The following is a 24,825-nucleotide window of genomic DNA, read 5'->3' as shown; positions in this document are numbered from 1 at the left end:
CTTAATGCGAGTCTTCTGCGTCGTGGTATATTTCGACGTACTCTCGGTCGCTATTAAAATAATAATTTCAATTTGAGATTCTTTATTCATGGATAATTTAAATATAATCATAGTAAAGAAGATGCATGTGATCTTATTACTGCAGACTCTTCACTGGTCGTAGAAGAATCGACTCGCAAACGCATAATGTTTGATCTAAATTAATAAAATGAATTACTTCAATATTATATCCAATGGTAATTAAATAGATATAGTCGCATCTTCTTATCTGTCCTTTTTCTTTTGTTTCTGTTTTTGTAAACACGCAAGAAAAGAACAGATTAAGATTATAAAGTGACATTCGACATAGTAGTGATAATACAAAAAATAGAGAGAGAATAAAACGAATGAAAAAAAAAACAAACTTGCCATCCATTTCATCAGAAAAATATCATCGGAATTTATATTTCTTCCGTTCTTTTTTTTTTTTTTTAAAGATCTATTCTAATATCTGTTAAAATATTACTGCTTATATTCGCTAGAAAAATTTACTAACCTTGGCCAAGATCTTCGACGTACCATTATTACTAGTTTTTACGACGTAATATTTTTAAATGAGTGTTTTAAAATATTTTATTGTACCTGCCACCTTTGCGTATATAAAAGTTTTTTCGATATATTATTATATAAAATTCTTATCAAACGACAATATAAAGAATAAATCTACTCTTTTTTTTTATGATATTTGGTGCAACCGTTAAAAAATATTATATCAATTATGTGAACCAAAAATAATCTTCTCATTCTGGTAAACATTTTATAAATAAAATTCGATGCGATTAAGCCAATAAACGCATCGTTGCCATTAGAAACTTAAAAATATGCTCAGTTGATGTTGTTTCTCTATTTTATTATAATCCATGTATATATGTAATTCGTTATATATATTTTATATATAATTCTTTAGAAGAAAATATTAAACTATTATTTGCATTACATTGTGTGTGTGTGTGTGTGTGTGTTATATACATTACACACACACACACACACACACACACACACACACACACATAATTCTTTAGAAAAAATTAAGATTGAATTATCATTTGCATTACATTTTATTCAACTTAGATATAATACTGTATTATCATTAAAAAAATATAATTATTAATGTAAATCTGTTATAAACGTAAAATCGATTGTATCCATTATAATGTTTTTGTTCTATTCAAATAACTGTCTCAATCAGTGTAATCTTACATTCTATTCATGAAAAACTCCAATCACAATTTTGCAGATCTTCTTCATCTACATTTAGTAATTCTTTAATATCTTTAATAGGAGTTTCTTCTTCTCTTTTTTGTTCATTATTTTTTAATGATTTATCTTCATTTATTTCGTCACTTATATCCATCTTATCATCTGATTTCAAGTTTTTCTCTGGGGTTTTTTCCATGAAGAAATCTATTTTTAACTGATCATTTTCTTGTAATACTTGATTTATCACTTCCGCTTCGTCCATGAAAATATTTTGATTGAAACCAGCTTGGCATAGAATATTTATCTTTTTTTGTATTAATGACCATAAATGATCATCAGCCGTTTGTTTTGCCACTAAATATTGGATAACAACATTACTGTTTTGTCCAATTCGGTGTACTCTATCTTCTGCTTGACATAAGATCTAAATTTGAAACATTATTTATTAAGAAATCATAAATTATTAATATTAAAAATTATTTCAAATAGAATTTGATATACATAATTAAAAATAATAAATAATAACATACTCCAGGGTTCCAAAATAATTCTGCAAAAACTACCAGTTGTGCAGCTGTTAGCGTAATACCAGCATTTGCAGCAGTTATAGATAAAACAGCTACCAAACAATTTGTATTGTTTTGAAAATTATTGACCAAATCTTTTCTTCTATTTGAATTAGTCTTTCCATCGATCTTAATATATCTATAAAATTATTCTTACTTTATGAATAAAAGTAAAAAGACACAAGTTTCATTTAAAAGTACTAACAATTACCCTATTTCCATAGATTCTGCAATATCACATATTGCATCTAAAACATGTTGATGGTGAGCATAAATAAGACATTTCTGTTTAGTTTCAAACAGTTGAGTAACATGTTTACTGGAACATTATAATAAAAATATTAAAAAATAAAGTGATATTACACGTGCAGTACATCAAACGTAAATAAATAATGTTTTTACCATACAGCTTTCAATCTTACAAAGCTTGATTTATTATAATACTGAAGAAGTGCATTATGATGTTCCAGACCAGTTGAAAGTTTTTTCTCTAACTCTTTAGATATATCTTCCATTTCTTTTATACCAACTTTTATAAGAGCTGGATTCAATATAATGACCTTCCTAAAAATCACTTATCTTTGAATTTTTCCATAAGTATAGATAAATAAATACACATTATATATATATATATATATATATATATATATATATATATATCACCTTGTTTTTGATGGTAACTGATTTAACACATCAGTTTTTAATCGTCTAATCATACATGTTGATTTTAGTAGTAATTGTAATTCCTGCATATTTGATGATCCTGTAAAATCCCATCCAAAAACTTTTTTTTCTCCTGCACAATATCGAATTCCATATTCTTGATATCTAAGTGAAGCATTGTATTAAAATTGTATATAAATTATATTTCATTCGTATGTTATATTTAAGTTTAATACTTACCCCATAAAATTGCGAAGCACAAGATTAATCTGAGTATACAATTCTATTGGACGAGACAAGGCTGGTGTTCCACTAAGTAAAATTATATGTCGTGCACTAGATACAGCGCTTTGTACAGCATTAAATCTAGCAGTCTTATTGTTTTTTAAAATATGAGATTCATCCTGTAGAGACATTTTTGTATTTTAATTGACATAATAAAATTTTTTAAATGCACTTTATATTTAATAATACTCTAGTACATACCAAAATGACAAATCCAAAACCACGCCTTTTAAATATTTCTACTGCTCTTACCAATATATCATAAGATACTATAACAATTTTTACATCATTAATAAAGTCTTTAGTATTGATAAATTGATGAACATAATGTGCAGGTATAGATGGTAAAACATTATAAATAGCTTCAGACCATTGATACCTATAAAAATTATAAACAGATACAAGTATTATTTATTTAAATTTATTTATTTTAAAAATTTATTTAAATTAATATTTTTTAATTTCTTACCTAACAGAAGATGGTGTTACGATTAACAAAGGCCAACTATCTTTAAAGTAATACGCTATTCCCAATGCTTGCAATGTTTTTCCCAGTCCCATATCATCAGCAATTATACAACAACCATTTTTTGAAATACCGTAACTAAAAAATAAGAAATATTTGAAATACCATAATACAAAACATGAATTTAAATCTACCAAGTTTTTTTAATATAAATGGATTATAAACTTCAGTTATAAAAAATATTGTACAATATTTACCAGATACCTTCTTGTTGAAAAGGCATTAACATATCTCTCAATGTTGCATCTATTGGTGATAGATCAATGGAAGATATATCATTGGATGAATTTAAGTTTTTTTGGAAAATCTAGAAATATAAAAATATCAATCTGATTTTTTACAAATAAAGTCTTTATAATGAAATTGATACCTGAAGAACAGATTTTGGTATTTGTATTATCGAAAAATTAGATTTTAATTCTAATAGCTTCTTTATTAAATTATCATAATCTTTCAGATGAAAATTCCATATCTTTGTCTTTATGTCTAAAATATAATTTCTTTTTATTATTTGTAATTGTTAATCGTTATAAATATTATACAATACATTATATATTTAAATATTTTATACAATTTACCATATATTCTACTGTCCACCGTTTTAAATACTTCAATTACAGATGATAAATAAGATGATGTTTCTATCGCAAATCTTTCATTAGTAATCATATAGCATTTCCCTGTTATAACAGAATTAATACCAAAAAATTTCTGTGGTGTCATAGGTGTATATCTATTATTTGTTTTATATGTCCGCATAGGCCCAATCCGAGAATTGTTTGGTTCAGATCTGAGTATAGGATCAGTAATAGGACGTTGAAAACTACTTGTACTTTGTGAAAAACTAGTTATAGGTTTGTTTTGATTTCGTTGTACTTTTCCTGGATCAAATGGTGATTTTACTTTTGATTGAATTTGTTGTTTTCTTTGTAATGCTTCCAAACGTTTCTTTTCTATTTCTTCCTGCGTATATCGTACAGTTGCCATTTATACAGATGAAATTATCAAAAATATAATTATTTATTTGTTTATTTAAATACTATATAAAAAGTCAATGTTAAAATATTCTTTAATGTATTCTTTAAATAATTGTATAAGTTCACTGCGCAAGATGTATCACCACATTTTTACGTGTATTTAAATTTCTTTATTTCGTATTTATTCTTCAAAAAGATTGCGTAAAAGTTTATAGAGATGAAATTTCAATATATTATGCACGATAAAACTTGGTAGTTTTCACTTTCAATTTGCCTACTATAAAGAAGTACATAGTTCATGTTCGCGCCATAATTTGAATTGATTTGAATTTGCCATATGAATTGCTATATCCAATCGCTGACTTCTCTTTACAAGTAACGTTAATGGCGCTAACTTCGGATATCGATCTGAAAGCACTTGTCTGCATTTGCAGTAGTTTACGAGATATACGTGTTCTGCTTATCACATTTACTTTTTTCTAATATTGCACATTTTATAATTAGCTTTATTTTGTATAAATTAAGTTTAATTCTAAAACTGCCGTTAATTATAAGTTTTATATTTTGTGTTACAAGTACCCCACCCATTTACACCCGTACGTGCCAAAAGTCTGTAAGATGCGAATACTTGCATTTATCGTGTTTAATGTTTTCAGCATTGTGAATGGTCAGTTTCTAAATTTATTAAGTACAAAAAGGAATCTTGTCGCAAACAGTATTTATTATATTCTTATAGATAATGTTATTTATTGGATATAATTGTAGAAACAAAATAACATTAAGAAATTAATTTTTGTACCAGGTACAGTAGTTATGAGAACATTTGAAGCAAATCCAGATACAAAACGACTTTATGATGATTTATTATCAAATTATAATAGACTTATTCGACCAGTCATTAATAACACGGAGACTTTGACAGTATGGCTGGGATTAAAACTATCACAACTCATCGAGATGGTATAACATTAAATGATCTTCAAGTTATACAGGATAATAAAAAAATAATGCATTTGAGGATAAGTAAATATATTTATATTTTTTATTTATATCAACATTTTACAGAACCTGAAAAATCAAGTGATGATAACTAATGTCTGGGTAGAGCAGGTGAAGTATATTTGCACAGTAATCATTCAATTATAACTTATTATTTATTATATATTCTACAATTAATTATTATTTTTTCAATAGAGATGGTTTGACTACAAATTACAGTGGGATCCAGAAGAATATGGTGGCGTTGAAATGATATATGTGCCTTCTGAAAATATATGGCTCCCAGACATTGTGTTATATAATAAGTAAATAATATGAAAGATACAATCCTTTATTTAATTAATCCAGAATTTTAGATTATGTTGTAATTTTTATAGTTATATTTATTTTTTATAATAGATGACAAAACACCATATTTATTTTTTATAATAGAGGACAAAATATAGAACATAAGAAGTTGATTTTATAAAGTATTATTATTTGACAGTGCTGATGGAAATTATGAAGTAACACTTATGACAAAAGCTACACTAAAATATACAGGTGAAGTGTTTTGGAAACCACCAGCCATTTACAAATCATCCTGCGAAATTAATGTAGAATATTTCCCCTTTGATGAACAATCCTGTGTTATGAAATTTGGTTCATGGACCTATAATGGAGCCCAGGTTATAAAGTTTAATAAATGTTAAATTTATCTTGTTCACATATTAATATATTTAGATTAATTTTGAATTAATTTTTTACATGTGATCCTTACAAACAGGTTGATCTAAAGCATATGTTACAAGAATCTGGTAGCAATTTGGTAAAAATTGGTATAGATCTGACTGATTTTTATTTATCAGTTGAATGGGATATTCTTGAAGTCCCTGCAGCTCGTAATGAAGAATACTATCCTTGTTGCGAAGAACCATATTCTGGTAAAAAAACTCTTTTTACTATTCAATCTATTTTATTGACAAAGCAATTAATATTAAGTAAGGTAATTAAGTTAAGAATCATATTACTTTAATCTTCTTTAATGATGCAGATATTACCTTTAATATTACAATGCGAAGGAAAACTTTGTTTTATACTGTTAATCTTATAATTCCATGTGTGGGTATCACTTTTCTTACGGTATTAGTTTTCTATCTTCCAAGTGATTCTGGTGAAAAAGTAAGTTCATAAAATAGTTATGTAAATTTATATCTCTAAATGTTACGTATAAACTACAATTCTTTATATGTACTATTCTCCAGGTCTCATTATGTTCTTCCATTCTTCTGTCTTTGACCGTTTTCTTTTTACTATTAGCTGAAATAATTCCACCAACTTCATTGGCTATACCTCTGCTTGGAAAATATTTATTATTTACAATGATATTAGTGACTTTATCTATTTGGATTACTGTATGTGTTCTAAATGTCTATTTTAGGTAAGAAAATTAAATTAAAGTAAAATAAATCCAATAATTGCACATATAAATTAATAAATTATTTTAGATCCCCCTCAACACACAGTATGTCACCCTGGGTAAGACAAGTATTTTTAAATTGGATGCCAACAATTTTAAGGATGCGTAGAACTCCATATACTCCTGAAAATGAGGATGAATATATGGATAGTGGATATACTAATGAAATTGATTCTAGGTATGTTTGTGCCAATAAATTCTATTATTTTTATATAAAAGATATATTTAATACTTTCTAATTGTAAAATATAAATGATTGATTTAACTTTGCAACAGTGTGAGTGATTATCCACTAGAATTGAAAGGCACAGATGGATTTGAAAATGTCACATCCACATACAAAAATATAAGAGAGGATGATGCTAGAGATATTCCTCATGCATCTGGTATGTTATAACAGAGTCAATATTCGTTTAAATCTTATATTATTCAGTTACTCTTTCCATTTATACTATAAAAATATTATGAGCTACTTAACACTAATTAATGTTGAAATATTGTTACAGTTACTGACAGTGAAAATACGATGTCCAGATATTTGTCTCCAGATGTGATATCAGCCCTTAAAGGGATTTCTTTTATTGCACAACATATAAAAGATGCAGATAAAGACAATGAAGTAAAATTACTATGTTATATTATTATATAATCTTTTTTGTAGTGGATAATATAAATGTTTTATATGGATATGTATTTATAGGTGATAGAAGACTGGAAATTTGTTGCAATGGTTTTAGATAGATTCTTTCTATGGGTATTTACATTAGCATGTTTCTTTGGTACACTTATTATTATATGCCAAGCTCCCAGCTTATATGATACAAGAGAAGCTGTGGACAAACGACTATCTACAATATCATTACGTAAAATGCTTTTGCAACATCCACCTCAACATGAACTTTCTACTAAACTCTAAGAGACATTAAATTCTGAATCATAATCTCATTAACATAAGAGTCAATACATAGATATGTATTAACCATATTATTAGTCTAATCTAAAAATGAATATTAATTTATAAATATTTTAAATTGAATAATTTAATTACCTATGATAAAACCATACATTTATTAGAGAAAGGTTTACAATATTAAAATATACAATTGTAAATCTTTATTAGTAATTAATAGATGAAAAACAGATATAAATACGAATTTGCATGTATACGACGATGTACGTAAATAATGAAATAAGTTTGCGTATATGTATTACATACACTGCTTGCTTTCGATGCAAATAAATAGTTTACATGTTATACATTATTTTAATAGAATTTTATATCCCACTAAAGAAAATTTTCGCTTATAGAAAGATAAGTTTATTTTTTTATACAATATACAACTTTTTTCGCTGCTTTACAGTGAAAAAGTATATTTTTAGCCTTTAAGTATTTGGAATATAGAAATGATAATAAAGTTGTCCGGCAATGAGTTTTTATAATGAAATAAATTGTACACCAAGTAATAAAGTAAAGGAATGCTTAAACAAGTGATAATTTTAGTAATATGTGGATCTGATTAATGAATACTTTTATAGTTAAAATTATACTAAAAACAATGTTTTGAATATTTCTTTTTTTTTCATATTATATGTGAAGTTGATGATGATCACATCAGAGAGCAAAGAAATTCCTCATTGAATGTTGAATTTCTATTATTTTTTTTTGTAAAGACAATCATTCTAGATCGATTATCATTAAATCTGGTGATTCACTTGTACTGCTTATAGAACTTGTTTGAGATTTTTTGGGAGGAGTGGAACTTCTAGTTTTTTTTTTTGTACTTTGACTTGGTACGGAATCTTCGTCATCTTCATCGCTATCTGATATTAAATCAATGACAACTGTACGTTTCTTCTCCTTTAATACTGGTATAGTAGGACTGCTTTCATCTAAATAAATATATAAAAATAATATATGAAACAAGATATATTGTACCTTTCATATAATTTATTGTCATATCTTACCAAGTTCTACTGTATCCACATCTATTTTACGATCTTGTAAATTAGTTGCCACTTTTGTTTCAGTTTTATCCCTATCTTTCTCTTTTCTTAGTACTAAATTTTCCCAAGAACCATCTTGAAGCAATTGTATCTCATTAACATCAGGTAATAATTTCTTAGAATTTAGAACTTCTTGAAAATACCCATCAATAACAAGATTGTCATGTAGAGCAGGTTTATCACATACTGGGCAATTCCAAGTTGGTTTTCGTTCATTCATTTGTAAAAATAAAGATGCATCAAAACACTGTAAATGTGAGCATGTTGATGCACGACATGGTGTATTCATTCTCATTTTTCCCAAAGGACAAGCTAACGATACTCTGAGTGATGTAGTAGCTATTTCACTATCTGCGTCTTCATTTAGTTTTTCTTTTACTAAAGATTATAAAAAATATGAAAATTAAAATATACAATAAAGAAAAAATATTAGTATGAGAATAGGTTCATAACATATTTACTTACTTAACCCTCTGGTGTAATCAGAATGTCTAACACCTCTATTCTTTAGTCTTGTTAATAATTCTGCACTCGAAAGTTTTCTTACAAGATACACGGCGATTGCATATCGTCTGCCATAGTCGGATGACCAAGAAACATGAATTTGATTTCCCACAGTAGGTGACAATTTAATTAAAGGACTAATATTTACTGGTCTAGGAGGTCTTTTTGGTTCTACACCAGGTTTATTTGTAGGTATAGGATTCTAAATAGATACAATTAATTATTAGATCTATTAGTTATCATATTTTTTTAATAATATTATAATTTATTAATAAATGCTAATTATTATTTATATATATTAATTAAATAGTTGTCAAAATTGTTTTAATAATAAAAAATTTAGTTTTACTTACAGGTAATTGACAGAGTTTTCCATTAACTTTTACAACGATATTTGGTGGAAAATAATCTTCTTGTTCACATGATGTTTCTTGTAAACAAAACCTCATCTGTACCTATATATTATATTCCAAAATAAAATAAAATAAAAATTTAATATGATGTTAATAATTTATATATGTTTGAAATAAAGTAATTTACCTGTACCATGTAATCCATTTTGCTTCCTGCGCGACAATCTCGAGAACTAGCTATATCAGTTGACTGTTGTGGTGTTAAATGAAACATAAACGTATTTTCTTGTACTCTTACTGATCCTTGTGGCATTAAACTAGATGGTTTCAATAATTCTGCTAATAAATCAAAAAAAGGTAATTTTTTCAATTTGACATCTGGATGAACAGGATATTGCCCAGACGGTATTTGTAATGGTACTGGTAATACTTTAGGTGCGTATGGATATGGATTGTATGTTGCATTTGTTCTCTAAAATATTAAATTTAAATTAGTTAATGTAGATTATAATAAAATAATATATAATATATATAATAATATTTTACTTGTGGTGCTACACTTGTGTAACCTGCAGACTGATATACAGGAGTAGTTCTAGGATTTTTAGGTAAAGATGCTTGATGTGCAGGTGGAAGTTCTTTCTCAGAAGCAACTGAACTTTGTGTTTGTTGTTGTTGTCCGATAGTTTGTCTATAAGAATTTTATGTAAGTACATTACATTAATAACATTTAAAATATTTTATTTAAGAGAACAATTAACGCATTTACCTTGTATAATAACTTCTAGAATGCATACTTTGATCAATTTGAGTATCTCCAGTTCCATCAGTTTGAACATACATTTGATGTGCTGCTAATTGATCAGCTCTATATAAATTAATAGAATTATATATTTTCTAATATATATATAATGATATTTATAAATTAAATTATATCAAACATATATGAACGCATGTACACTATTTGTTATACTTGAATAATTAATTAAAAAAAAATTATTATTAATTTAATATCAATAAATTTCTCATATCTCCCTCATATTATGAAAGAATAAATCACTAATTATTTAAAAAGAATAAAACATACTATGCAATGATAAAACATACAATACAATGTAATATTTGGGTTATTTGCCAGTAGTATTTTTAATTTTTACTTTAATAAAGTTTACTTTTATGTTCTTATAATAACTTGAAAAGTTTACAACAAATTCAAGTACTATCAATAATAATAATTAAATCATCAAAAGAATATAAAATCGATATTGATATTGAAATATATTATTTATGTTTATATATGTTTACTTACTGTATCGTCTTGTATAATTCTCGTATTTTAAGCTGGACCGGATGTGATCTGAGACGTAATAATTCTAATGCTCTTGTTTGTAATTCGTTTTTTCTGCCGGACTTATTTCTACCAGCAAAACCCAAAAGCATTTGAAGCTCAGATACTCGGAAACTTAATACCATATTCTGTAATAAAAATCAAATCATGTACATGCGTTTACATTTCAAAACTTTCATGTGAAATAGAAAATAATATATTTGACATTGTACGATTTAATAATATAATTCTTATTAAGTTTTAAATAAATTATAACATCATATTTATTCGGAAAAAGTAGAAATTAATTTTTAAAAAATTAAAAAAGTAAAGAATAAATTATTTATATTATACAACTTTGCAATATTGAAAATTAAAAGCAAGAAATATGTATAACAAAAGATTATTATTAAAAATATTATATTATAGTTTTACAATAGTATATTAATTTTTGCAACACCAAATATATTTTATGGGTTATAAACTCTTATCCTTATCACCATCTGTGTATATACATATATATATAATATGTTATTATATTCTACTATATATATATACACACGCACGCACGCACACACATCACACACCATTTAATTTTAATAAGCAAATATTATTAGAATAAAATACCATAAAACAGTGAATATATAATAATTAAGGCCTATGATAAATTTATATATAGATTGCAATAAAACTACATTCTGAAAAGTGGAAATTTTGGGTTAGCTGTCAGTAATGAACAAAAATATATTCAATATTTAACTTCCATTACTTACAATTACCTTCCATCAATAATGTTTGATTCTACCATATTTGTACAATAATTACAATATTACGAATACAGTACGCGACTAGAAACTAATTTTTTTATCCAACAATACTTCGTGTGAGTATACAAAATATGCAATCAAAGTAATAATTGAAACTACAAGAGGGCAACATGAGTAGCCCAGCGATGCAGATCATTGACTTGTATTCCAGTGTGTTGGAACAACTTTTCACTGTTTAATACTTTACTTACCTCTAACTCTTCTGTTTCCGCCATCTTCTTCTTATTGGCTTTATCTTCCAAAAGATACAACAACACAGCGTGTGCTATCGCTATGGTTGAAAGCTTAAAAAAAATTGGCAAAATAAACGGCATTTGAAACAAATGTTAGTTCAAAAATGAGTAAAGATTTCCTGCAATGGCTGCGCACACCTCGTTTATCCAACTTGAATTCATATAATACAATAACCTTCTTCAAATGGCGTAACTCTGCCATCTACATTCGTTACACCAGTAGAAACTGGTAAAAATTAAATGACGATATACTTCTCATAGTAATTTATAATGTTCATAAATAAATTCAATTTGAAATTATCAGATCTTGGTATGAAAAGTTTTTGGTATATAAATGAATATATTAAATAAATATGAATTAATTACAGATTTTACTCCTCAATTAATAAGTCCTTTTAAAAATGTATTCAGCCAAGATGTGTAATCAATGAACATTTGTAGAAAATGTTATATCAGTTTTATAGCATTTTAATAAATTAAGTGATTAGTTTATACTTCTATTTACTGTTTGAGTTATTATGTTCATAATAAAAATGATAAGAACAAGGAATTAAATATTTTATCAGCTAAATATTTCACAATTTCAAAAATGAATTGAAATCTAATTATTTATAAATTTTATTCTTGTTTAAACAAAAATTTCATTTTCAAAAGTATCTAAATATAATTATAAATATATTAAAATAACATTACTTTCTTATGATCAATATTATTACAACTTCATAGTAAAAACGTTATGTCTAAAGTTGCTAAAGCGTAAAATATTAAAAGTGTTCTCAACTATTAAATTTCATTTAGTTTCAAAAAATATACACTGAAATAAAATGAAAATAATAAGATGGTCAACAAATAAAATAGATATTAAAAAAAAGAAAAAAGAAAAAAACTGTATATAGATAGCGTTGCTTACACTGTACACTTATTTTATTCTGCAGTTGTCTATCTATGTTTCTTTTACATCCCTAAGAAATGCGTTTTGTTAACTTTGTTATTTTGGGTAGCATTTCCTCTCATTCTAATTGGAGTTATTTATATTTATATGTTATTTTGTCATTAGAATTTTCTTATATATTACAATTCTCTAATATTATTGATTGTAATAGTTATACATACACATAATATTATATAACATATACAACTATGTTGCGTAAATAAAAATCATTAAAATTTTTTTTTTTTTTTTTTTTACATGAAATGTAAAATATATTTAAGAAAATATTAGAGAGATTTAAAAATAATGTATTAGAATGTTACGTATAATATATATATTAAATATTAAGCATATTAATATTAAACACAAAAAACAATGCCTTAGTAATAACAATATTTTAATTGCATTATTTATATTCATCAAATATTTGTTTAATTATAAAATAAAATAAACGATGTTACTTTTATAACTTTATATAATAATAGGAGAGGATAGGATATTGACAATTAAAATGATTATAATAGAATTGACATTTTTGTAACATTCTCACATTTTCATGTTTATTCATGAAACCATCTTTCAATAAATTTAAATTCTATATTTTTCTATAAACAAATTGATGCATGTAATTACTGATAAATGTTCTAATGGAAATATGTGTGTCTTATGTATGTTAATATTTTTAAAATCTTAAACCTAGGCCAGTCTTGCTTAGTGAACATTATTTTGCAAATTGTATGTAAGATATAACTTTCAATATATATTTCTGACATGATTGAAGAAATAAATATGTGTAATAAAATTATTTTACAAATTAAAGAATTAACGAATGAGTATAAGTTAATGAAATATTGATTCATAATTATATTCATTTCCTTCAAAAAAAAGTATTTGTTATATTTATTAATTAAATACTAAATATATCTTTGCAGATTATCATACAATATATCTATTTATCAATTTATAATTTGGAGAAACACAGCATTTTGTGGTATATATAGCTATAATTTTATTATTTTATAGTAATTTGTACCATTTGAAATATATAAATCTGTTAACAGAATTGTATTGGTGTGTTCTCAATCAGGCACGTTAGCAAACAATGCACGTGCGAATACAACTTACATTCTATATAATGAATTTTTTTGATTTACAAACTAATTAAAAAATATGCTATGACTGGCAGTTTTTCATGTGTTCATAGAGAATGTTATATAAAAAAAATTAATGGAGAATAATATAATAATATATATATATATATATATATCAATAGGTTTATCAGAAATGCTACATTATATTATTTCAATATTTTTATATTAGACATGCATCCTGCTTTCCACAACAATCTCATATATGTAACAGAACCAGAGAAAATTTTGATATTTTCATATGTTTATTTATTTAATTATTTATTTATATAATAGTCGAATTCTTTTTATAAATTTTTTACTCAAATAAATAAAGTAACAATTAACGTTTGTCATGATTAGTAAAATATTGCTTATATTCAGCCAAATTTGCTGTTTCTTATTAGATTATTATCACATAAGTTACAATATGAAATTGTTTCTTAATGATCCCTATCACCATTTTGTACATTAATAGTACTTTTATATGCATTTAGAATAAAAGAATTTATTATAGTGCCTTTTCTGTATTTTCTGAATGTTATGAAAATTGATAAAAGAATTCCATCAATACAGCTATGTAAATATTCACTTTTGAAAACTGTATTGCTCTATGAGCATATATTTTGGTGTCTTTGTTATTATATACATTTGAAATTCATACAACGTTTTTAAAGTGTTGTGTGATACATTATCTACTTAAAATAAAACAAGAACGTGTTTTTAAAAAAATGTACTGTCTGATAATATTTGTGTAATGAAACTCATGACTTGATGATTATTTTTTTGCATTTTGTAATCTTAATAACATAAAAGGTGTTAAGCACACTTCAAATGTGCATTGTTTATTCTAAAATGTATTGTTTTAGTTCCCTTGCATATTTATCTATATATACAAAAAAAATTATTAATAAATAAATTTACTATAATAGAAATGTAATCTAAAAAAGATAAATGATTAATTTTTTTATTTATAATTAAATGGAAGCTTAATAATTCAATTAAATAATTCAATTAAATAATTAAATTAAATTGTGCATGTTTTTACCATTGTTTGGATATATCTTTCTTTATCCGTAATAAAAAACTTGAGTATTTCTTGTAAAATAAATTAAATGCACATCAGTAATTTAATACTATCTCTAAGACTGGAATTTGTATGTTTTATTACATATCCAAATACAAATCAATTTTATATGAAAACTTATAAAGTAATATTGTATTCAATTAACTAAGAAAAAGGCAGTAACTGATTGTAAATAATATAAAACTTAATATTTAAATTAAAAATGTTTTTTTCCTACTCGATATCTTTGATTTGTTAAATTGAAGGATCTATATTACAAATTGTGTTTAAAACTGATAGTATAACTTTAATGTAAAAATAAAAGATAGTAAATCTATACACAATATGTATGATTGGATATTATACAACAAATAAAAATAATAAAATATAAAGATAGTTATATATTTAGAATGATAGTTGCATGTTATGATTAAATTTCAAGTAAACATCAAATGTTTAAGCATTTTTATCAAATTATGATGAATGATGTAACTATGACAAAAAATCAATTTAACAACTTGATAATTACATAAATTGATCAATCAGTCTCATAAATAAAAAAAGAAAAAGAAAAAAAGAACAAAAAAAGAAGAGAGAAAAAGAAATATACATTTACTTTGGTAGTTTCTTAAAATAACTACTAAAAAGCAAAAAATCTATTAAATATCACTTCAAATAATCAAATTTGTTATAGTATGCACAGATTATTGGCATTAACAAATTTATCCAATATATATACAATTATTGCTATTATAAAGGACTGACAATTGGCATGACAGCAACATTGAAAAAAGTCAAATATAAGAAGCAATACTGGATTATATTGCAGAAGTAAGAATGAAATATAAATCTTCATATAAGAAATACATTGATACCAATTAATTAGAAATACAAAATAATATCTCAATATTTTTGAACATTTTGTTCCAAAATAGATCCGTTTTAAATTTTAGAAATGTTTTTCCAAAATATCCCGATAATCTCTGCAGAGTAAGTCCATATAATGATGTATATATTAGTAATTAAATTAGAATAAGTAATAAAATAATATTCTCTATCAGGAACCGATTTTCAATGAATCTATTATATAATTCTAAATCTTATTACATCATGTGTTAATATTGATATTGTTTGAGGCATCTTTGATTTCTATAAGTGGACTCATTATTATAACAATTTGATACAATACAGTATCATAGAATGTGGTTTTTTGATACAAATAAACATGTATACTAACATTTTCGATATCAGTTTCGGTCCCTGATATAAATTATGATTCAAAATATTTATAGAAAATATTTCATTAAGAAATAGACTTCATCGGCAGAAAGGCAAAATCTGTTTGTAAAATGCAAATTTCTTTTTATATAATGCTCATTGAACGACGGTATCGTTTTCTAGAATTAGTTATAACAATAGGAACCGATATTGGAGCAGGGGGAGTTACAGGTGTAACAGGAGTTACCGGCGTAAGAGGAGTCACTGGCATTTCAGCCGTTTGGGCTGAAGAGGGTAGCCTGAGCTACCAAATATAGTTTTCAGTTTGTGGAGCTCGCATAACTCCCACACCTCCACCAAGTCGTCTATAATTCATACAACCACATAGTTTCCACTGATTTTGTTCTGGATCATATACTTCAATTGTTTTTAGATATGCTGTTCCATCGAATCCACCTACTGCATACAATTGACCATTCACTACTGCTAAACCAACCTGTTTCAAAACGTGGGTCAATAAAAAAAAATTGAAACAATAAGGTGATCTTGATGCATTAAAATGAAATGCATTTAAAGTAAATGCACAAGTAGACTTACTCCGCTTCTTCTTGAAGTCATGGCTACTATAGGACTCCATGAATTTGTGTGAGGATTATATCTTTCTGCACTGGATAGCTCCATACAATCATCGCGTCCTCCCACAGCATAAATTAAATTATTAAATACTGCACAGCCTAAATGTTTACGTCTTGTAGACATTGGGGATACTTGAGACCATTTGTTGTGTCTAGGATCATATCTTTCTACAGTATTCAAAGGCGATTGTCCATCGGACCCGCCGATAGCATATAAATAACCGCCAAGCACGGCAACAGCTACTCCTAATCTTCTTGTAGTCATTGGTGATACTTTTGACCATTTGTTTTCTTTAGGATCATACCTGAAATATATACATATATATATTTTATATAAATATATAATGTTTTTTGTATTTCAAATAATAATCTTTCGCCTATTTCTTAATTTAAATAAATCATTTAATGAATTAAATATAGCAGTATATTTGCATTGTATAATATTGTAAATAAAATAAAAAGTCATTTACCTTTCAACATGATTAAGACATTGTACTCCATCTTGACCACCTACTGCATAAAGATAGCCGTCCAAGACAGCAACACCTACACTTGTTCTACAAGACGTTGTAGGTGCAACATCACACGACCATTGATTTGTTTGAGGATCATACCTTTCTATACTATTTAAATAACTTTGTCCATCGTGTCCACCAACAGCATATAATAATTCATTTAAAACTGCTACTCCTACACCACATCTTCGTTTACTCATTGGTGCAACCATTTTCCAATCTCCAGTATTAGGATCAAATCTTTCGACACTTGCAATAGCATCACCAGAACACCAACCACCAACAGCAAATAATACTTCTCCTCTTCTTGTAGGCTTTCTAGGACGTGTTCTGGGTCCTTGCATCAATGGTCTTTCTTGTGGCAATAATAAGTAATTCTTTGCTTCGTCAACTAAATCTCTACATGCATCATCTGAACGAACTAATAAATCCGATCCTACAGTGCCTACTAAAAATTTTGGACTGAGAAGTGGCAACCGCACATGCTGTAAAACTTGTGCTAAGTGTTGCCTTCTTTCTGTTACATTATATTTAACCCAATTCATTACAGCACTGAAAACTTGTTCTTCTGTTCGTACATTTAATTCATCCGATGATATAATATCAACTAATTGTCCAACAGGTAATAACAAAAATTCTTCACTTTCCATTACCTACATAAAAACAGAAAAAATATTATACTGTTGAAATATTTAAACAATTTGAAATATTTAATATATTATCAAACATTTATCATTTTACTGAAATTTGTCAAAAATTACCTCTTGAAAATTATGTTGAGTAAATTTATCAGCAATACGTAAAAGTTCTCGACATGAATGAGTATCTGCGAAAGCTCTTATACCCAAACAATTTGATGGATCCAATTGTCGTTTTAAAAATTCACAGCATATATCTTGAATTTCTGCTAGCTGAAGAAGGCACGCTGCTGGAAGGAGAGTTTGGACATTTGCTTCTTCGACAATGATGTGCGAAGTATAGCAAAATTCAATGAGTAATTCCATTGCCAATTCGTCTATGTCACGTATTGTAACTTCAGTCTGACGAGATTCTGCTAATTCTCCAGTAAACATAGCTCTGTAGTAATATTCAAAGAAATATAACATATGTTTTGTATTTTTTGTTACTTATTTATTTCTTTATTCTTTCTTATTTTTTATTACTTATTTTTAATATTTGAAATAAAAAACACAATTACCTGAAATATGGACTACAAGCAGAAAGAATGACTCTATGTGCAAATATCTTCCTAGAACCAATGTTAAGAACAACGTCACATAATTCTCTATGACGACGAAGAACATTGAGTTCAGTAAGCATAGCACGGGGATGTTTTTCCGATGTATGACTTAAACGTGCTGGAGAAGTAGCACGTTCTACAACCATGTCACCCATCCTTTGTGAGGATGGGACACTTGCCCCTGCTCTCCCTGAGGCACCCCTGGTCCCTCCAGCTAGCTGGAGGCGCAGTGGGGGTGACGCCCAGCCCCACACCGAGTCTATCTGCAACACCATTCACCGACCACCACAAGTATCGAAAGTACCTGCAGCAGCTCTGCTTCTACTATACTACCTTTACCTAAAAATAGAAATTAATATTAGAAAAGTAAAACTATTCAGTACTCATATTTTATCACAGTTTATTCATTTGATATTCAGTAATTATTTTTGTACAAGACATAATAATTAAAAAATAAATAATAATAAACATATACTAGTTTTGAAACTAGTCAAGTAAAATAAGAAATACTGAAAAAATGTATTATACACTTACTGAATACATTTACGATTATCAGGTAAATACAATTTTCTACAAAAAAATAGTTGCGAGTATCACATCTATAACTTAAATAGTTGGAAGTCATGCAGTTGTACAGATCTGTGAAATTTTGAGATATACAAAACACTTCTATAGATAGAAACAAGCAACTGTCAACTTTAGTTATCTGTATCAATTAAAAACCAATTTTATATATCATCTCTTTGAATCTGACTTTATTGTTTTTGTATAAAATGATTGGCAAGATTTAACAGAATAGCAAACAAACAAATGTGTTTCACAAAATTAAAATTCGCAACGTAAAAGTGACTGGTCAACAGAATGTGTATTTACTTTCAGTTCGTTCTCAAGCCCACTGACATTAAAGAATTCTTCAGTTAGTCTTCGTTTATACTATTTCAGAAAAAAATTCGTCATGTAACGATTTGTTTTTTAATGAAACGTTAAGATAATGTCATAAGGAAAACGTTAAAAATTATTCTACAACGCGTACCGCGGTATTCGACGCGGGTAAACTTTCATTTTAACAAATATCTGACGATTCGTGGATACCATTCGTATACACCATGATCGTCATGGACTGTGCATACATACATTCAGTCCCATCCAGCTGTATAGATCATTGTATACATGAAAAAATTATTCCTAGATTATAATTACAGTATGGAATCTAGGGAATTTTCTTATGTGGCTAATAAAGAACATTACAATTTTATTATTTTGTTTTATTAATTTTAATATTTCAATAACAATAATTAATAAACATAATTTTTTTAATAAATAATATATATATATAAATAGTTATAATATATAAATCATTCCATGAATAATACTTGAACCATTTCGATTGATTATTATATGCATGTATGAACGAAGCATAGTATTGTTTATACTGTAAGAGCTGGCTGATAATACGGTTGACAATAACAAAACTATGTCTAACGAACCTGCTATAACACAACTCTCTCATCATTTACAACAGAAATTATGTCAAACACGACCACCTTATCGACAAGGGAAAAAGTTGACTGCAGTTAAGGTAGCCTCGTCATGTATCCTTTTACTATACTATGTAAATGTGCGTTGCGGACATTTAGGTTATGTTAACTCTATTTTATAGTTATATATTTTTGTTATATTAATATTTTTGAAAGTTCTATTGCAAACATGTTAGAAAAAATATTTCATTAATTATTTTAGTTAATATACGGTTTTGTTTTTTTAAATGATCTTGAATATATATGTATATGTGCGTGCGTATGTGTGTGCAAGATTATGCATATTTTAAATAAAGTGATATATATATATTATATGTACTTTTAAATAAAGTAATATATATATATATATTATAATTATTTTTTTTTCATTTTACATATATTTTCTCTAATGCGCCACCTCCACTTAACAGATATATACGATTAATGATGAATCACAACATTTGATGATTTGTGATGTACCACAATTGCAATTAAAACAAGAAGTAAAAAAACTTATCTTTCCTTATGGAGCTGTAAAAAAAGTTCATGTAGTTTCTAATTATCCTTCAGAAGAATTTACAGAAGCATACCATGTACATTATGAAGATATACGAAGTGCAAGGTTTATACTTAGAAAATATAATTATGTTTAATTTCTTAAATTATCTAATCTGTATTTATGCATAGCACTAACAGAACTCTCAACGTTATTTACAATATATTGTGCAGAATAGCAAAGCATTTTCTTGATGGGAAGAATTTTTATGGTGGTATTCTACATGTTTTTTATGCTCCTGAATTGGAATCTGTATCAGAAACAAGAGCAAAACTTATGCAACGTCATAAAGATGTGTCTGTACGATTAAAACGTAATAAACAAGATTTTGCATATGATAGGTATGTATAAAATAATAATCATAGTCAAATTATTTATCATGTATTAATATTTCATAAAAATATATTTATCTATAATATTAGGAAATTATCTCAAGGAGAACAAACAAAAACCTTACTGTCTACAGACCAGTTTAACCAAACTGATTATCAAGCTATTTACAATGAACCGTTTTTTAATAATGATCAACAATTAAATCATGAATCTAATGTAGCAATAGAAAGAAGAAATATTCAAAGTACTAAAACTTCAACTGCAACAACTGTATTACCAATTCAATCTAAAATAATAAATACTGGAAACATAAGTGATGCAGGACATTCATTAGCAGAAATAAAAAATCATGATAAATGTAAAAAAAGAAAAAATTACAAAGGACGGTCTATTAGAGATAATATCAAAGTTAAAGTCATTAGACCATCAATCATAGATACTAGTACTATTCTAAAATGCGATAATAAAGATAAACATATTAAAGATAACACAATATCTAATAACACAAATAAGGAAGAAAAAAATACTATTGTTGTTAAAAAAATAACCAATAATAATGCTATTAAGAAACGAATCATTATAAAAGATTCAAGGTATTATATTTGTTAAATGTAATTTATTTTTACGTTGACAAAGAGAAATTTATTTACAAATTTATATTGCTTAAAATAATAATATTAATTAAATATTAATTTTTCAGTATTAAACAGTTAGTGAAACCAAGTCAAGATCTTCAAAGTTCTATACAAACAATGAAATTTCAAATACGATCAGCTTTACAAAAGTGTGAAAAGAGAGAATTTCTTGTCTTAACCAACAATAAATATGAACCATAAATATATTAACTGCAAATAGTACAAAAGGTTTTACAATTTCATTTATAAAAATACATTAAAACTTATTTTATATTTACATATAATCATTTAAATAATAACTGTAGAATTCACATCCCATTGAATTCCTTTAAATTTTGATTTTGCATAAGATCTCTTATGTGGTGGTGTATTTTCATGTTGTATCATATTACTGAAATTTTTATTCTGTAACATATGTTGAGGGGATTTAGTCAATATTGTATCTAATTGAGCATTATTACACCTACTTCTGAGAGGTGTTCGTTTCTAAAGAGAAAAAGAAAATTAAGTTAATGTTATTACCATAAGAAATATTATTTATATTTGTATATAACACCTTTGTATATAATACCTTTGATGTTTCATTTATATTTGAATTATATGGTACGAAAGCTTTTCCATTTGTTTTCATTTTCTTTCTGTTCTCCAATGTATCTTGTACATTTTTATTTTCAACTTCAATTTTAGATTGTTCAGGTATCGGTGTACTTCCTTTCATTACATCATCATCAAATATAGCTTCAATTTCTTCTTTAGATGGACATGAAAATTTTTCTTCATCATTTTCTTGATTACTATATTCATTAATCTCAGACTGCACCAAACTTTCTGATAACACTGAATCTCTCCATATTTTAATAGTATTTATTCTTGTGATATTTTCATTTTGTGAGCTTTTCTCACTACAAACATTATCATTGTTATCATCTTTATTACTAATATGATTAGTATTTTCACTTACATGTAATTCTAATTCATCTGTGTTTTCAGAAATATTTAATTGCAAAGATTTTATTGCTTCACATGTTTCATCAACCAAAGCTAGTATTTCGGGTGTATTAGATGATGTTGTTTCACAATACAAAAATTTTTGATGATCATTTGGTTCATTATGTAATTCTAAATTTTCTATGGATTCTGTTTTTAAGTATTTAGTTGTTTTTTGGATAAGAATCGGAGTTCTATCAAAATCTGTAGATGGAGATCTTGGATCAAATCCTAAACTCGCACAATTTGTAAGATTCATTGATTTACATATTTTTGCATTATTTTTCAACTTAATAGTTGGTGTTTCGCAAGTTGTAAAATTTTCAATCTAAGTAATAACAAATTTAATATATCTTAATATATATATTTATAAGATGTTCGTTAAGAAAAAAATGTTAAGAACTAATTATAATAATGATTCAAATCTAAATAACTTACCAAAATTGGTGTTCTTGGTTGATCAATATTTGGTGATCTTGGATCCAGATATTTGTTTGATGTTAGAGGTGATATTGTTGCATCAAAATTGGTTTCTAAATATGGTTTTCTCTGCATATGTTTTGGTATTACATCAACCCCCATCCTTGCACTCTTAGATGGTGTACAATGTATCTATTAATTTTTGTTTCATTATTTTTGTTATCTATTTACTTTTATTATATAATTATAAAATAATGAAGAACATTTATATACGAAAATACAATATTATCAATAACTGACAGCAAGTATAAAATTAATTTATATCATATTTTAAAATAAATTGAATTATACAAATTATATAGTTATAAAAGAACATTGTACTAATTAAAAAATCTTACCTTTATTGGTGTTCGACATATCTCGGCAGTAATTGACCTAGGATCTATCATCAATTTTCTGTGCGTAGTTGATGGAGTAATTGAATTACATTCTTTTACAACATTTAATTGTTCCACAGTTTCAGTCACATTTGTATTATTTTCTTCTACACTATCATGAGAAAGAAACTTACTCGTATAATTACCCATCACAGATCTATCTTCGTAATTCTCAAATTCAAGTGTATTCAGATAATTACAAAAATTCGAGCTTTAACGGTTTCTGTTGCTTTCCAATACCAACAGTCAATTTGCCCGGCGTTTCTCTACATATAGAGTTATAATACGACAGTATAAAAGAAGAATTATGGTTACTACTATTCTGTCATTGGTCAAACGCGAAGTAAGCATTCAAAATTGATTGGTTAAGATTCAAATGGAATACCAATACACAAAACTAAAAATTATATTAAAAAATATATGTATTTGAATTTGAGAGCGTAGATAATCTCGTTTTTACGCAATAAAATTTTTACGTAGTAAAAATAGAAATTTTAATGTTGAATTTTATGTGTTTATTGTTTATGTATCTGTACTGACGTATATAATATATTATGCATAATTAGGTTTAATAAAAGACTGGCTTTCAGAGAAAATAATGTTTTATGCTTCGGTTCTTTATGAACACTATATTATTATTTTGAATCTACAAAAAATTTTCTATAAGTAAATTTTGTACAAAGAAACGATTATTTTTTAATATTATTAACATTATTGGATATAGTTTTCTCGAGTGTTCCATCTGCCATGTATCGATCTAGTATCTATCAAAAGAAATATCTAAATAATTATTAAAGTGCCAAGGAGCACTATGTTAGTCTTAATTTAAGAATAGATTTGAATTAATTATAAATAATGAATAATTCTGAATTTTCATTTTTGTAAATTTACTTATATTTCTCATTAAATTTTCTCGATTATTTTGGAGTAATTATCTGAACATACTTATTACAAAATTCTAAAACTTTAACAAATCATCTTACATAACTTGTATTTTATTATTTGATTCTCTTACAATATTCTTTTAAATATAAGTAGTTTGATTATAGCAAACAAATATGGATAGCTAATTTCCATATTACAATATTTATAAGTTTTTATTCCTAGATTCGGGAAAAGTACAGTACCCTTTCGGGTCCCTAATGTTACAATTCTGAATATTTAACACATTAAATTTTAATAAAACAAATAAAATATTACTGTATACTTTGTTGTAAATAAATAAAAAATTATTCAATCAGGGAAA

At 26.2% G+C, this 24,825-nt stretch overlaps 6 protein-coding genes across 13 annotated transcripts; 2 read left to right on the top strand and 4 right to left on the bottom strand.

Annotated features, from left to right (window-relative positions):
• Window positions 1–1,078: 1,078 nt before the first annotated feature.
• On the bottom strand, window positions 1,079–4,558 carry LOC127064092 (SWI/SNF-related matrix-associated actin-dependent regulator of chromatin subfamily A-like protein 1). Its single transcript, XM_050994641.1, has 11 exons — window positions 3,858–4,558; window positions 3,650–3,765; window positions 3,477–3,586; window positions 3,223–3,357; window positions 2,955–3,132; window positions 2,709–2,872; window positions 2,469–2,633; window positions 2,208–2,369; window positions 2,017–2,124; window positions 1,770–1,944; window positions 1,079–1,663 (listed from the first exon to the last, which is right to left on the bottom strand). The coding sequence occupies exons 1-11, from the start codon at window positions 4,264–4,266 to the stop codon at window positions 1,247–1,249; spliced, it is 2,139 nt and encodes a 712-aa protein (XP_050850598.1). The 5' UTR covers window positions 4,267–4,558; the 3' UTR covers window positions 1,079–1,246.
• On the top strand, window positions 4,508–7,738 carry LOC127064095 (acetylcholine receptor subunit beta-like 2). 2 transcript variants are annotated; one of them, XM_050994648.1, is made up of 12 exons: window positions 4,508–4,923; window positions 5,059–5,216; window positions 5,322–5,366; window positions 5,451–5,560; window positions 5,743–5,923; window positions 6,022–6,178; window positions 6,289–6,416; window positions 6,500–6,675; window positions 6,743–6,892; window positions 6,991–7,100; window positions 7,221–7,333; window positions 7,415–7,738. In XM_050994648.1, exons 1-12 carry the CDS (start codon window positions 4,875–4,877, stop codon window positions 7,628–7,630), a joined length of 1,593 nt encoding a protein of 530 aa, XP_050850605.1. In that variant the 5' UTR covers window positions 4,508–4,874; the 3' UTR covers window positions 7,631–7,738. The 2 variants fall into 2 exon arrangements, with proteins under 2 accessions (XP_050850605.1, XP_050850604.1); XM_050994647.1 differs by having other exon boundaries at window positions 4,509–4,971.
• Window positions 7,739–7,763: 25 nt separating this feature from the next.
• Window positions 7,764–12,163, bottom strand: LOC127064093 (E3 SUMO-protein ligase PIAS1). Of its 5 annotated transcripts, none has more exons than XM_050994643.1 (9): window positions 11,921–12,163; window positions 10,885–11,051; window positions 10,345–10,443; window positions 10,122–10,266; window positions 9,769–10,047; window positions 9,576–9,677; window positions 9,184–9,424; window positions 8,680–9,096; window positions 7,764–8,604 (listed from the first exon to the last, which is right to left on the bottom strand). In XM_050994643.1, the coding sequence occupies exons 1-9, from the start codon at window positions 12,041–12,043 to the stop codon at window positions 8,390–8,392; spliced, it is 1,788 nt and encodes a 595-aa protein (XP_050850600.1). In that variant the 5' UTR covers window positions 12,044–12,163; the 3' UTR covers window positions 7,764–8,389. The 5 variants fall into 5 exon arrangements, with proteins under 5 accessions (XP_050850600.1, XP_050850599.1, XP_050850601.1 ...); XM_050994642.1 differs by having other exon boundaries at window positions 9,763–10,047; window positions 11,921–12,161; XM_050994644.1 differs by lacking the exon at window positions 11,921–12,163 and adding an exon at window positions 11,676–11,887 and having other exon boundaries at window positions 9,763–10,047.
• Window positions 12,164–13,425: 1,262 nt separating this feature from the next.
• LOC127064015 (kelch-like protein diablo) lies at window positions 13,426–19,832 on the bottom strand. Of its 2 annotated transcripts, none has more exons than XM_050994475.1 (6): window positions 19,229–19,832; window positions 18,653–19,033; window positions 18,216–18,531; window positions 17,410–18,107; window positions 16,902–17,244; window positions 13,426–16,800 (listed from the first exon to the last, which is right to left on the bottom strand). In XM_050994475.1, exons 2-6 carry the CDS (start codon window positions 18,967–18,969, stop codon window positions 16,609–16,611), a joined length of 1,866 nt encoding a protein of 621 aa, XP_050850432.1. In that variant the 5' UTR covers window positions 18,970–19,033; window positions 19,229–19,832; the 3' UTR covers window positions 13,426–16,608. The 2 variants fall into 2 exon arrangements, with proteins under 2 accessions (XP_050850432.1, XP_050850431.1); XM_050994474.1 differs by having other exon boundaries at window positions 19,568–19,831.
• Window positions 19,833–20,010: 178 nt separating this feature from the next.
• LOC127064018 (uncharacterized) lies at window positions 20,011–22,355 on the top strand. 2 transcript variants are annotated; one of them, XM_050994481.1, is made up of 5 exons: window positions 20,011–20,273; window positions 20,643–20,833; window positions 20,941–21,108; window positions 21,190–21,693; window positions 21,801–22,355. In XM_050994481.1, exons 1-5 carry the CDS (start codon window positions 20,169–20,171, stop codon window positions 21,934–21,936), a joined length of 1,104 nt encoding a protein of 367 aa, XP_050850438.1. In that variant the 5' UTR covers window positions 20,011–20,168; the 3' UTR covers window positions 21,937–22,355. The 2 variants fall into 2 exon arrangements, with proteins under 2 accessions (XP_050850438.1, XP_050850439.1); XM_050994482.1 differs by having other exon boundaries at window positions 20,115–20,286.
• On the bottom strand, window positions 21,925–24,050 carry LOC127064017 (uncharacterized protein MAL13P1.304-like). The gene is made up of 4 exons (XM_050994480.1): window positions 23,541–24,050; window positions 23,161–23,334; window positions 22,307–23,050; window positions 21,925–22,221 (listed from the first exon to the last, which is right to left on the bottom strand). The coding sequence occupies exons 1-4, from the start codon at window positions 23,727–23,729 to the stop codon at window positions 22,024–22,026; spliced, it is 1,305 nt and encodes a 434-aa protein (XP_050850437.1). The 5' UTR covers window positions 23,730–24,050; the 3' UTR covers window positions 21,925–22,023.
• Between the last annotated feature and the right edge of the window lie 775 nt (window positions 24,051–24,825).

This window comes from Vespula vulgaris, chromosome 5 (assembly GCF_905475345.1).
Source record: "Vespula vulgaris chromosome 5, iyVesVulg1.1, whole genome shotgun sequence".
In the NCBI taxonomy this organism is placed as follows: Eukaryota; Metazoa; Arthropoda; class Insecta; order Hymenoptera; family Vespidae; genus Vespula; species Vespula vulgaris.
This window is presented reverse-complemented; position numbering and strand designations above follow the sequence as displayed.

Bases quoted from the DNA above. Each gene is read 5' to 3' on its own strand.
- LOC127064092 (XM_050994641.1), bottom strand. From the start codon at position 4,266: ATGGCAACTGTACGATATACGCAGGAAGAAATAGAAAAGAAACGTTTG. The intron at 2,873-2,954 runs GTATGTACTAGA...ATGTCTCTACAG, and splicing joins GTTTTGGATTTGTCATTTTG to GATGAATCTCATATTTTAAA. The intron at 1,664-1,769 runs GTATGTTATTAT...TTTCAAATTTAG, and splicing joins AATTATTTTGGAACCCTGGA to ATCTTATGTCAAGCAGAAGA.
- LOC127064095 (XM_050994647.1), top strand. From the start codon at position 4,875: ATGCGAATACTTGCATTTATCGTGTTTAATGTTTTCAGCATTGTGAAT. The intron at 6,417-6,499 runs GTAAGTTCATAA...ACTATTCTCCAG, and splicing joins CAAGTGATTCTGGTGAAAAA to GTCTCATTATGTTCTTCCAT. The intron at 6,893-6,990 runs GTATGTTTGTGC...ACTTTGCAACAG, and splicing joins ACTAATGAAATTGATTCTAG to TGTGAGTGATTATCCACTAG.
- LOC127064093 (XM_050994642.1), bottom strand. From the start codon at position 12,043: ATGCCGTTTATTTTGCCAATTTTTTTTAAGCTTTCAACCATAGCGATA. The intron at 9,678-9,762 runs GTAAATTACTTT...TATAATATATAG, and splicing joins AAATGGATTACATGGTACAG to GTACAGATGAGGTTTTGTTT. The intron at 9,425-9,575 runs GTAAGTAAAACT...GTATCTATTTAG, and splicing joins GAAAACTCTGTCAATTACCT to AATCCTATACCTACAAATAA.
- LOC127064015 (XM_050994475.1), bottom strand. From the start codon at position 18,969: ATGGTGTTGCAGATAGACTCGGTGTGGGGCTGGGCGTCACCCCCACTG. The intron at 17,245-17,409 runs GTAAATGACTTT...TATATATTTCAG, and splicing joins TGTCTTAATCATGTTGAAAG to GTATGATCCTAAAGAAAACA. The intron at 16,801-16,901 runs GTAAGTCTACTT...GTTTTGAAACAG, and splicing joins TGACTTCAAGAAGAAGCGGA to GTTGGTTTAGCAGTAGTGAA.
- LOC127064018 (XM_050994481.1), top strand. From the start codon at position 20,169: ATGTCTAACGAACCTGCTATAACACAACTCTCTCATCATTTACAACAG. The intron at 20,274-20,642 runs GTAGCCTCGTCA...TCCACTTAACAG, and splicing joins AAAAGTTGACTGCAGTTAAG to ATATATACGATTAATGATGA. The intron at 20,834-20,940 runs GTTTATACTTAG...TATATTGTGCAG, and splicing joins GAAGATATACGAAGTGCAAG to AATAGCAAAGCATTTTCTTG.
- LOC127064017 (XM_050994480.1), bottom strand. From the start codon at position 23,729: ATGGGTAATTATACGAGTAAGTTTCTTTCTCATGATAGTGTAGAAGAA. The intron at 23,335-23,540 runs GTAAGATTTTTT...AAAAATTAATAG, and splicing joins TATGTCGAACACCAATAAAG to ATACATTGTACACCATCTAA. The intron at 22,222-22,306 runs GTATTATATACA...TTTTCTCTTTAG, and splicing joins ATATAAATGAAACATCAAAG to AAACGAACACCTCTCAGAAG.